The sequence below is a fragment of the Osmerus mordax genome, chromosome 26 (genome assembly GCF_038355195.1).
Source record: "Osmerus mordax isolate fOsmMor3 chromosome 26, fOsmMor3.pri, whole genome shotgun sequence".
In the NCBI taxonomy this organism is placed as follows: Eukaryota; Metazoa; Chordata; class Actinopteri; order Osmeriformes; family Osmeridae; genus Osmerus; species Osmerus mordax.
Genome location: NC_090075.1, coordinates 7,071,038 through 7,083,511, shown reverse-complemented (window position 1 = coordinate 7,083,511; position 12,474 = coordinate 7,071,038). Strand labels below are relative to the sequence as shown.

Sequence of the window (12,474 nt, the reverse complement as noted above, 5' to 3'; positions counted from 1 at the left end):
TATTTTGAAAACCCATCATCTTAATCTGGGGAACATCGGACTTTATTCCAGGCTACACGTTAATAGTACTTCAATGTGATTTGGGATTTGATTTAAGTCAAGGACTGGCACTTTTGTACGCAAGCAAAAAGTAGTAAATAATAGAATGACGCCAACATGTTTTCAGTTCACAGCTCAGGGTCAGTGGGTAACATTGGCACAAATGAAGAAAGTAACACTTATCAAAAGACGTCTGTCACCCACTTGGATCAGTGAGAACCCCAACACTGATATGCAATACACTTTACATCCAATGATGTATTTGTGAGGCAATAAAAAGCCATTTCCTTTCACGTGTTCTCAGAATGAATGAATGCAAAGCCGCTAAAATGCACAGCTAAAATAAACAAGCTACTAGAATCACTGTATGATCAAAAGGGTTTTCTCGGCAATCAACAAATAAATACAACATATTGTACGGTAGAAAGCAAAGATTGTATAAAATAATTTATAGCACTTTTAACAAGAGCTGCATGGCATTACTGTTCTGTTTTGTGGACATCTGTCAACCCGACTTTAGTGTTTACTAGTGTTGATAAGGCTGTCTGCAGCTTGCTGGAAATCAACATTACAGTTGTATTTGTTGGAAAAACATCAACCCGCCTCATTTTACCCAGCACTCATTTAAAACATACCTATATGGTTTTCTAAGACTATGAAATATGTGCATTGGCATCGCAAGGATTGACTCAACATGAAAACACCTCTGGATTAGGGCACAAAGTCCTCTTTTGCAGAGGTGAAACCCAAGCATACACACTGTATGGTAAGGCAGGATGGACACGCCGTAGACAAGGGAGAACCACTCGGACGCAGCCCGCCTATTTGAGTGGTTCTCATATCGCTAGGGTGCAAGCCTAGGCACCTATGATTTCCAGGGTTTCAATCCAAACGAACTCAAGTCTTCAAAATGAAAAAATCTGGTGTTAATGGTACATCGTGGACGCAAATGACAAAAACATTTTCCAAGATATCTTCCTCTACTGGTGAATACGTTGTATGTGCTCTGCTTACATTTGGACTACAGTCGAGTGTGTGTGTGTGTGTGCGTGTACTGTATGGGTGCATTATCTAATCTCTCTACCAAGTGAACATTCTTCTACCAAGTGTACTCTCTTTGCTAGCAATACTTAACTGTTCATAACATTGGTTTTGGTGAGGAAAAAACATGAACGTGGTAAATACAGACAAACTTTGGAAGGAAAGAAAAGAAAAAAAGCTTATTTTACAGGCTCATTGTGGCACTGGTGATATTGAGTGGCTGACAAGATTTCCGAACCGAGATTTTCTCAGCCTACATGGATGGCAATGATGGAATTACAAATCATGACATGAGGAAAAGGAGGAGGCGGCTCACACGCACGCCGCTCTCTACGCCGCTCACGGGGATCCCCGTCGGCGGTCAGGCCTCTCCCAGACCCCCCCCCCCCCCCCTTCCTCCTCCTCCTGGCCTGTGTGTCCTTTTTAAGGGTTTCAATACTTCTTTACCAGCTCGGATGGGACACTATAGCGCCTCCAGCTTTAACACAATGACAATACACTGACCCTTCTACTACAGGGAGAGATGGGAGGCGTGGCTATTTCAGGGGTGAGTGACACTAGAAGTGAGTGATACAAAGTGAAGCACTGCATGTCACACAGTGGTGGATTGGCGAAAGACGTGCGTGAGGACACTCGATAAAACCCGCTCTTTCAATTACAGATAGCGGGCGTCGAGCTAGAGACGAGTAAGCCGTGGTTTCATACGGTTTTGATATGGTTCGCTTTTTGACAACAAGCTCGTTTACACCTCCTGGTTACTAGACCGTGAAAGGGGGGGGGGGGGGCTAAAACCGTGTCATTTTCGAAAAACAAACGAATCGATACTCATCCATAAGCATACACTACACACAACCACAGCGGTTTCTGTTGAAAAAGAGAAACCATATTCGTCTTTTTTGTTTTTGTTTCGTTTTTCTTGTTTTTTACGGAGAGAACGGCGGATACGATTCGTATCTTAATTGGTTACCACACTTCTAGAATGGACGTACAGTATAAGTACAGTATGTTAGTCACAGTACGTGTGTGTATGCTTGGACGTGACCGTCACACCTACGCACATGCATAGCAACATGTACACGGAGTACATGAGACGGGAGACAACTTTTTATCGTGTAGTACTGTGAATATTATGTACATGAAACAAAGGCAAACATAAGGCAGAAAACCAAAAATCAAACTCAAAAAAGGAGGGAAAAGAAAACTACCAAAATATATACATACACATTATATATGCATATATGATGCATATATACACACATAATGCTATACATATATACTGTATTTATACATACATTTACATATTACACACTGACTGTCCTCTAGTTTGGCGGTAACCACGGTAACATGCGCGCTTGTCCCTCTGTCCACGAACAAAGGGACACCAGTTGTACTTTTTTTTTTTTTTTTTTTGTGTTTTTCTCCCCACTCTCACTTTCTCTCTCCCCCCCCCCTCCCCCCATCTCGTCTCCTTGCTTTTTGATTGAACAACTCGACTGTACGTACGGAAAAACTTGTGTGTAATAGGTGGGTAAAAAAACGTCACTTGGAAAGGTAGAAAGAGTTGTTGACTTTCTCACAGCGGTGGCAGAAGGAGGTGGGGCGGGGGGGGGGGGGGGGGTAACGAACGGGTGGGTGGGTGGCTCACTGGGTCGGACCAGGTCAGGTGGGTTGGGAGAGGGCGAGGGAGTGGGGCTTGGTTTGGGGTGGTGGGGGTGCTTGAGTGGAGGTGGTGGGGGTCAGACACAGTGTTCACCCTCAGGTCCAGCCCAGCCGAGGGTTGGGTTGCGGGGGGTGGGGGGTAGGTGGCGAGAGGAGGGCTGGTGGGCGTAGCGGGGTGGCTGCGCTAGTTCCAGATCCGGAGGAAACTGTCCCATGAGCCCGTGGCTACAGCCATGCCGTCGTCCGTCACACCTAGGCAGCTCACCCTGTTGTCGTGACCCGCCAGAACACCTGCAGGGAGGTAAGAGAAGCAACATTGAAGAAGGAAAAAAACAGAAAAAAAAGACAGGAGAGAAAGAGGGGACGCAAGAGGAAGGAAGAGAATAGGAAAGTCATTAGTAGTAGTGGAAAACGTCTCAAGCCAAACTACAGTGACTGGAGACCTATCCGGATGACAGACAGTAACATAATACATCATCCATCAGCATGCTTCCCTCTGCTCGCCCAGAAGCAAGTGGCCAGAACAGAAAGCTAATAAAAGGCCTAGTAAAAAAAAAAAAGATATGTCCAAACTGGACACCGCACAAGCTTCTGGTCAGCAGCCGGGGACTGGTTGAGGTGAGGGTTCGCTAAGGGGGGGGTTTACTGACCGGCGCGCTCGGCCTTGAGGGTGTCCCACACGTTGCAGTTGAAGTCATCGTAGCCGGCCAGCAGCAGGCGGCCGCTCTTGGAGAAGGCCACCGAGGTGATGCCGCAGATGATGTTGTCGTGCGAGTACATCATCAGCTCCTGGTCGGCGCGCAGGTCGAACAGCCGGCACGTGGCGTCGTCCGAGCCCGTGGTGAAGGCGTTGCCGTTTGGGAAGAACTTTTGGGGGGAGGGGAGGGGAAGGGGGGGGTGTGGGGGATGGGAGGAAAGGGTTAGGATCCGGGGGGGGGGGGGGGGAAGGTAGGTCTAATTATCGGGCTAGGGTTCAGGTTTTTTAATGTGACGTTGGTTATACTGAGGTGGGTCTCGTTCGCACGTCCTAGGAATGATACTCTTTAGGTAGGGTTAGGACGGTACATTTCAAATATCTTGTCGACGTTTATCCTTAAGGTATTGACGAGGTCTGGGGTCGAATGTTCGAGAAATAAGATGGATTCGATGGCATGTGGACATTTGGCTCGTCCAAGAGGTCAACACCGTTCTAACAGGTTTGCAGACACCTAGACACGGTCGCCCGAGGTGGTTTGTGGTACTCACGCAGACGGCGTTGATGTCGGAGACGTGGCCCGTGAAGGACTGCCTGCACATGCCATCCCGGACGTCCCACAGCTTGGACGAGGCGTCGCACGCCCCCGAGACGAAGGTCCTGAAGTCGGGGCTGAGCGACAGGCTCATCACGTCCCCCGTGTGGCCCGAGAACGAGGTGGCCATCTGGCCCGTCTCGATGTCCCATAATGCACTGAGAAGGGGGGAAGGAGGGGGGGGGGGTTAAAAGCACAGCCGTGAGATTGGAGTTCTTGTTTTTTTGGACGCGCGGGATGCCTTTTGTTTGTTTGTTTTCGGTTTGAAGCCTTCCGCCGTGTCTGCTGCTGTGTGTGTGTGTGTGTGTGTGTGTGTCAGGGACTCACCAGGTCGTGTCCCCGGAGCTGGTGACGATCTGGTTGTCGTCCAAGAAACGACAGCAAGACAAATAGCCTGAAAACAAGAAGGGGGGTGGCGCGAAAATATATATATATAAAGAAAACGTATCGACAGGTCAAATCCTCCAGGCAGACGTTTCTTTTTATGACGTGCGTCTTGTTTTTTTATTTTGGGGGGGGGGGGGGGCAACCTGGCGGTATCTAGGTGGAGCCGTTTACCCCCTTCACAGTGGTGGCAGATCCACAGGGGGGGGGCAGCAGATGGGGACAGCCCTACCTTCTGGGGGGGGTGAGGGGGTGTTCATTAATGGGCATGAAAAGCTGTTCATGTCTTGAACTGCAGGGGGGTCACGCAGGGTCATATACCAATACTTGATAACAGTAAACCAGACTTGATCAAAGTGGTTCTGTTCCCAGGATACTGGTAAACCTATGGGTGGTGTATTTGATGTGAAACGCTTGTTCAGATTGATCCGAGGTAGATGAATATCCACCTCGAGTTCGGTTTTAGTGACGCCAATTGGAAAAAAAGCCCACAACATTGGACAAACGGAAGCCTCAAGGCTCTCATCAAAAATCGGCGGAATTAGCCGGAGTCTCAACAAAAATGGGAGGCGGTGGTGGGGGGTGAGATGGACGGGGGAGGGGGGAGGGGGGGGGGGGTGCACCTGTGTGTCCGGGCAGCTCCCGGGTGACGCGCACGTTCCCCTCGCGTGTCTTCAGGCTGTAGATGGAGCAGATGTTGTCCAGGCCGCCGCACGCCACGTAGTTCCCCGAGGGGGCGTAGGCGCACGTCATCACCCACGACGAGCGCAGCGGGATGGCGTGCATCTGGGGCGGAGGGATACGCGCGTGTTAGGGAGGGGGGGGGAGGGGCTCTGCCCCAGCTCGGAGGAATGAGATGCAGGACAAAAACAACAACAGCAACTGCCTTCTCCCAACCCTTAATCTTAACCCATTGCTTAGGTGTATGACTATCAGTGATGTTCCTCAGAGAGTAGATTTAGCCAAGCGAAATGTCTCTGTGTCTAAATGAAGTCCGAAGCTACAATCTGGGTAAAGCAGCCATCTTAATTCCAATCTTTTTTTATTAGCCTCAGTCTCCATATTAGGGAGAGCTTGCGTTGAGTTCAGTGCTGGCGGTACTCTTACCTTGTTTGTTGTGTAACTATCCCAAATGATCAACTTGCCATCTTGGGAGGCGCTTACAAGTAACCTAGACACCCAAAAAGGGAAAGGCAGGTTTAAAAATCAGCTGCAACGGTTTGGGTTTTGTTATCACGAAATCCTTTCAAGGCAGTTCCAATTTAGTGAACTCCCAGCCCCAGCCCCTGCCCCAGCCCCTCCCCTAACCCTCTCCTCCCTCCCTCCCCCTGGTTGGACACCCCTCATGCCAGGATCGCAGTCAGAGCCATCTAGGATAGCGGACACTTTGGATGTGCCATTTCATGCAATATTCATCACCCCAGTTATCTGAAAGGCTCGACAGTTGAGGGGGGGGAGGGGGAAGGGGGGGGACAGAAGAGAGAGAGAGAAGCGGGGTGTGGGGGAAGGGAAGGAGCGAGGGGAGGGGAGAGTGCAATCGAAAGAGGGAGAGGAGCGGCTGATGGAAGGGAGAGGAGGAATGGAGATATTACGGAGAGGGAGGGAGAGACAGACAGGGGGTCTCTCCCTCAGCGTCACCCCCACCCCCCACCCGCCACCATTGGCTCGGTGTTTCCGTCTCTCCAGTGAGAGGAAGTGGGCCGGCACCCATCTGTAGCGAGCCGGGAGCACAATCAAGGTAGCACTGTGGCGCTGAAATGTCAACGGCTGTATATAAAATAAACACAGGCAGCTTGTCCTCCAGGTGGTTCACCCAGAGTGCAGCAGCGCACACTCTCTCTCTCTCTCTCTAATTATTTGGCAATATCAAGAATGACCTGCAATGCAAACTAAACCAGAACATGGCATACGTAAAAAGCTGTATTGCAGCAACTCTGCTTTCGGTCAGACAGGTTGCCAAACTGCTTCCCTGATATGAACCAAACGAACAGGTGAACAACACCAACTAACAGAAGCAGCGGAAAGTGCTAGCAAATAGAGAGAGAGCAATCCTCCACAGTAATACGACAACAATACTTCCAAATATCCCCAGAAGAAGATAGTTCTAGTAAATTGAGAGTACTACGACTACGTATTACTACTAGGATAGTATTTTAGAAACTCGACAGAAGTAGGAGCTAGTGTTAGTAGAGAGAGAAAAGTATACCACACAGTAATACTACAATAGCACTTCATAAATAAGTCCCACAGTGGCTAGTACTCATAAATGGAGAGCACGATACTAAATTAGAGCTGGTCAAGAGTTCCACCACGCAGTAATAATCCCCTGGTAGTTCAAAGGTACTGTAGTAATACTGCAGCGCAAGTCCGTACTGACCTAGAGTCGCTGCCCCAGTGCATTGCATAGATCTTGGCGAGGTGGCCTCTCAGAGTGCGTCTCGTCCTCATCTGGATGCGACCCACAGAGTCCAGACCAGCTGTGATCTGACCAAAAGAAACACACAGGAAGTGACGTCGTCCTCAGTAAGCCCCCACCACCCCCATTCATGCGGCCGTGCCTTCTACACAGGATACTACTGTCAGACAGACGTGGGAAGAGAGCTGGGTTTGTTTTGGGGGAATTGTTGTCCGATTTGTCCTTCTACTTCAGTCTGATGGATGGAAGTGGTTTGTTTTTCTCTTCTTTTTTTTTACTAATCTAGTAGATTTAATAGATTTGAAACTGGACACTGGAGGTGCATGACTAGGCAGTGGTGATAGGACTGTGGCACATAGTTGGAATACCAACCCACAAATACCAGGTTCAGACGATTGCGACATAGTGGGAGGTTCCTTCACAGTGACTTATTTTTCACAAGATAAACGTGTCCATGTTTGACTGTCTTACCTGTGACAAGGTGGAGTCGCTGCAAGCTTTCCTCGCATCCTGTAACGTGTGACGCAACACAGTTATTTGACTTTTCAGTATATGAAACACTGACTCTCCACCCAAACAGGAAGTTAGGTAATTCAAGGGGAGAGTATATCAGCGCCCTGTAATTCTCTTTAAATAGCTAACCACATCAGGTTACAGTACATCAGATGATGGTCAAAGGCAAAAAAACAAACATAAAACAAATCTTGACTGCGCTGACTCACAGGATGCAATCCGGCTAGTAAAATAGACACACAGACACACACACACCGTACCCGGATTTGATTGCGTAGTTGCTCCGCTTCCTGCCGTAACTGTTCCAACTCACTCATGGTCCCTCTGGTGTGTCAAGGCGACGCTCCACTTGGAATATTCAGGAGAAACAAAGTAAAAAAACACACGGACCAGCTGACACCTGCAAAACACGCACGCACGCACGCGAGCACACACAGACAGAGACACAATCAGATGGTCGAGTCTCCTGGGAGTACTTCCATAGGAACAAACAGGAACTTCCTGTGGGCTGGCTGTGTGCTGGACTGAGCCAGGGAGGTTGGATGGGGGGGGTAGGGTAGGGGGGGGGGGGGTAGGGTAGGGTGGGGGGTCTATGCCCAGACAACAGGCTCCACTCAGGGAGTCCTGCCTCTTCAAAAAAAAAAAAAACAACACCAGTCTGGTTCAAAAGGTCACACACACAAGCCTCTGACCTTTCCACTCAATCGGGCTTTTGTGTTTCGCATTGTGACTGTTCGGCGTGGTCACTGAATCCCCGTGAATATGTGTGACGTGCGTAAAGCCTGGAACGAGACGCGAGGAGGAGTGGATTGGTCCTTACACGCCGACGCGTGCAAGTGTGCGTTGCTCAGCTCACGAGCGAGGGACTGTGCGAGCGAGTGTCCAGGCACTCGTGTGGGAACAATCGTGTGTGTGTGTGTCGCCAGTTCCTTTACCTAGGGAAGCCTGAATGTGGGTCACTGAGCACTTAAACACTCCTCAGAAATGTTTGGAGTCGGCCCTCCCCCCTCTCTCCCCCTATTTTCCAAGATGCTCTCCAGCGTGCTGTCCGGAACGCAACCCTGAATTAATTTTTCAGTTTCACTTCTATAATTCAGCAATCAGGCCGGCCCTGCCCGTGTTTACGCCATGCTGGAAGGGAAATTACGTGGGTGGCCGAAACGGGGGGGGGGGGGGGGGGGAGGCAATGCAACGAAAGTTCAAAACCTCGAACAGTAATGAACTGGGTTGAGGAGCCCAGAGACAGAGAGAGAGATGCAGAGAGAGAGAGAGAGAGAGACAGAGACAGAGAGAGAGAGCAAGAGGCTGTGTCTCTCACCCCAGTGGTGGGGGTGACAGTGGAGTGGTGGAGGAGGGGGGAGGCCCGGTTCAGACAGAATAGCACAGACAGGGATGAAGCGGAGCTGTGCGCTGGGCTCTCTATTGTTCAGTATGTGGCGGCTCCACTTGGCACCACCTCGACAGCCCCTGAGCCCTGCCACGGGCGCCCCTACCCCCCCACCCCCCCACAACAACAACAAACTAGCGCCCCGCTCTGCCCGATGAAACCACATGCACACAGCCTACACTCACGACTCTCTCGCTCACGTTCTCACACGCGCACCAACAAATGTACATATCCCCCTTGCACGGTCGGAGCTCATTGACGGTTTACGACTTTGCACAGACGCGCTGGTGTCTGCCAGGATTCAAAGCGCATACGTGTCCTCGAATCCCCCTCCTTCAGCGTACTACAGGGCTATCGCATCAGTTCCCCTCCCGGCGGATGAATACTCCGTTTGAACAAATCAGTGCCAACAATGTTTTGGGGTTCACACGATTACAATTGCATGTGACAGTACCACAGTCGCTTTCAGTTCACTTTTGGGAACGAGGCTATTTTCAAGTGCGGTGTGTGTGCATGTGTGTATGCATGTACAGTTTTTGCATCCTTAGTAACCCCATCCCAACCCCCCAGCCTCACAAAGGCACCCTCTCCGATTCAAGTTGTCCCAGGGAAGGTCATGATGTCAGACAAACTGTCACCTTATACAGGGAGTTCTAGTACGGTTTCATATTTTGTAATACATCCTGATATTATTAAACTGGATAGCAACTGTCCCTCGTGACAATATCTAATAAGTGGCTGAAAGGGTCGGACTTGTACTTAAGTGTTCTTACATGTTCTGCCAACTTCAAGTCAAAAGGCTGTGTGAGTAAGGACAGGTAACTTATTATTGCAACTTATTTATGTGTGTTTAATTGGTTTCTATCCAAGTCTCTGTCCAATTTGACTGCGTCAAATGGGCCTATATACCTACTACTCTGAAATGTTTCACATGGTGGTCAGCTGTAACCTCATGGGCCGGGGTGTATGTTTCATTGATCGTAAGTTTGTTTGTCTGTGCATACGAGAGGTCGAAAGAAGAAAAATGTTTGAATGAAAGTTCGTAAGTGGCATAGAAGCCATAGCAGAAAGGTGCACAAGGCCTGGGACAGTGTGAGAATGAAAGCCGTAACGGCGGCTGCGCCAGGTGTAAACTTGTTTGAGACACTACGTGAGTATTCCAAACATGTCGAGAATGGCGGAAATAAGGTGGGAATTTTCCGCAGATAATGTATTTCACAAGTAAGCCACGGATCATCTTTTTTTAAATATATATAAATCATCAGATCATGCAGTTATGACTACAATGTCTTTAATCGTCAATTAAATATTTGCACAGCTCCACGCTGTGCATTTGAAAGAGGCATCATCCTGTGGGTCAAAGTTTGCGCATGGTACCACCTGTGCATAGTCCTAGTTGTTGATATTACCTCACCCATGTAGATTTAGTTCTCAATAAACTGGTATCACCGCAGGATATTGCTTACCCTGCTTTGAGTAGCCAGTAGCCTATGTATCTCTTCACATCTAAACGAAACGATAAGGTTTATGATTATGGCTACGTCTTTTAAACTTTATCATATGTCACCTAGCGTCTGTTTAGGTGGGGCCATTTACATCGACTAACTTGGTTACAACAACCTTCAGACTAACAGCTTAGACGGAATTTAAGACAGAATTTCAATCACGTGTTGCTACGTCAATGTACTGTAGCCTTAAGTTATCTAGAAGACTGAAGGGCATTTTATCTTTCACAATAATGGTCGCATAAAGGCCTTCAGCTACCTATTTTCATACGTGAAATGCAACAGCAGACTAGGCTACGCACTCCGTTACATTGCGATTGCTACTAGTTGCCGCTCGAATGAAGGCAGAATTGCATCTATTATTGATTGATGTTCAATTAGAATACGACATCCTTTTCTTTTTAATGATCAAACATTTTATCAAGAATTTCTCAATCTTTCAATGGTTTATATCCGTCATACGGTGATGTGACAGTCCAGCAAGGCCGCGTTTTGATAAGACCGAATTTGCACTGATAAAAGCATGGGCGAGAAAAATACAGCAAGCTTTGACAGACAGACCACAACCTATAATTAGTATGTATCTAAAACACCAATCAACATATTCCCAATCCTATCTTTGTTCCTAAAGGTTCTGCAAGCAACAAATTCCAAACAAAGGCCGACATCTAGCCGTACTGTACAGGATTTACCCGAAGCAGGAAATAAAGACAAGAAAATGTCAAGATAGGCTACAGCTCCGCCGAGCTCACGTTATTACCTGAAACGGGATTCTTACTGTCCACGTCGTTTCGATCCGTAAAAATGGTCCGTCTTCAGATATCAATCATGGTACTAGCTGTGAAAGTAAATTTAAGATAGTGCTATTAATCTCAAGACAATATAAAAGATTTAAAGGGCCAGACGTGCGCACAACTCGAGTAGGATTTGACTAAATTTTCACCAAGCAATCTAATCACCACACCCATGAAGAAACTGGGAACATGGCAACAGCCTACGCTGAGGGGTGCGCTCCGAGAGATGTCAAACATTATCTTTGTATTTATTGCAACGAACTTTTCATTTGAATTACCAAACAATTCACTTGGAGCCTTAAACTTATGATTAATTTCTAAATGCAATAGTATCGCATTTCCATGCAACATAATACATAAACCAATCGTGTTGCAATAGCTGTAGTTTACCCACAGGGAAATGGTATTGTCTGTCAGCTCCCTCAACAAAAAGAAATAGAATGGGATACAGGAAACATATTGTTGCAAATGTACATATACAGGTGAGCCGGGATCGTATCATCACTTATCTGACTGTTTATTTAAGATAAGAATATTCTTTTTGAAACTTAAAAGCAATTGCCATTCACTATTTCACGCAACTAACTCGCGTGCTGGCCACAGTAAGGAATAACTGCCGAGATGGGAAGTGAGAGATCTGCTAGTTTAGATGTTCTGTTAACATAACTAAAGCGGGGCTGTAAACGTTGCTTTACCCAGAAATGATAGGTAGCTTTTTTGAATGATATCACTATTCAGTGTTTAGTCTATATGATTACGCATATTCAGTTGACAATCTGTAGGTTACTCTCCATAGAACTGTTTATATTTTTTCAATACAATAAAAAACACTTAGACTATATCTAGAAAAAAAGCATCAGTCGATGTCAGTTTTAGATTAAACTAGACTGATAACCTTTTAAATGTTTGGATGAATTGAGATTGTATGGCAACTCTGTGAGTCCATGGTTTCTGCAAGGGATAACACTTTTCCGTATAGAAAATCTAGTGTTAAATGATTCATAGTGATTTTGGATGTAGCAACATCCTCATATGTTTTATTTACCTAATGGTCAAGGCCTACTTCTTTATCTGAGGCTGCTGGGAGAGGTGTACATGGTCTGGTCTAAGTGTAAAGCGGTAGGCAAGTAGGCTGCTTGAAAAGGATTTCTCTCTGTTAGGACATGATGCATTTTTAATGGGGCCAATGAAAGAGAGCAGTGGGAAAGGATTTTCCTCATCTCTGCGAGAGCTATAATCAATGAGGGAGAGATGAAAGTTGCCCAGCCCTTGCCTCCTTTTGGGATGGCATGGGGGCTCAGATTAAGTCTAATTGAATTCACACAGCAGTAGATTAAGCATGCCAATCCCCTTTTCCCTAAATGCATTATGAGGATTAGGATTAAAAATGATAGCAGAGTTCCACATGTTGATAAGTGAAAGTCAGACCGAGGGTATTTTGTCATAC

The 12,474-nt window shown here is 47.3% G+C and overlaps 1 protein-coding gene across 1 annotated transcript; it reads right to left on the bottom strand.

Moving 5' to 3' along the window:
- On the bottom strand, positions 1 to 11,168 carry LOC136936242 (guanine nucleotide-binding protein subunit beta-4). The gene is made up of 10 exons (XM_067230003.1): positions 10,994 to 11,168; positions 7,602 to 7,741; positions 7,300 to 7,338; positions 6,790 to 6,896; positions 5,520 to 5,583; positions 5,036 to 5,198; positions 4,356 to 4,422; positions 3,985 to 4,186; positions 3,390 to 3,606; positions 1 to 3,030 (listed from the first exon to the last, which is right to left on the bottom strand). The coding sequence occupies exons 2-10, from the start codon at positions 7,656 to 7,658 to the stop codon at positions 2,924 to 2,926; spliced, it is 1,023 nt and encodes a 340-aa protein (XP_067086104.1). The 5' UTR covers positions 7,659 to 7,741; positions 10,994 to 11,168; the 3' UTR covers positions 1 to 2,923.
- Between the last annotated feature and the right edge of the window lie 1,306 nt (positions 11,169 to 12,474).

What these genes read in the sequence shown, in the direction of transcription:
- LOC136936242 (XM_067230003.1), bottom strand. Translation starts at nt 7,658, where the DNA reads ATGAGTGAGTTGGAACAGTTACGGCAGGAAGCGGAGCAACTACGCAAT. An exon ending in GGAGCTGCCCGGACACACAG is followed by an intron (nt 4,423 to 5,035) that starts GTGCACCCCCCC and finishes TCTTGTTTTCAG; the next exon opens with GCTATTTGTCTTGCTGTCGT. An exon ending in AGCTCCGGGGACACGACCTG is followed by an intron (nt 4,187 to 4,355) that starts GTGAGTCCCTGA and finishes CCCCCTTCTCAG; the next exon opens with TGCATTATGGGACATCGAGA.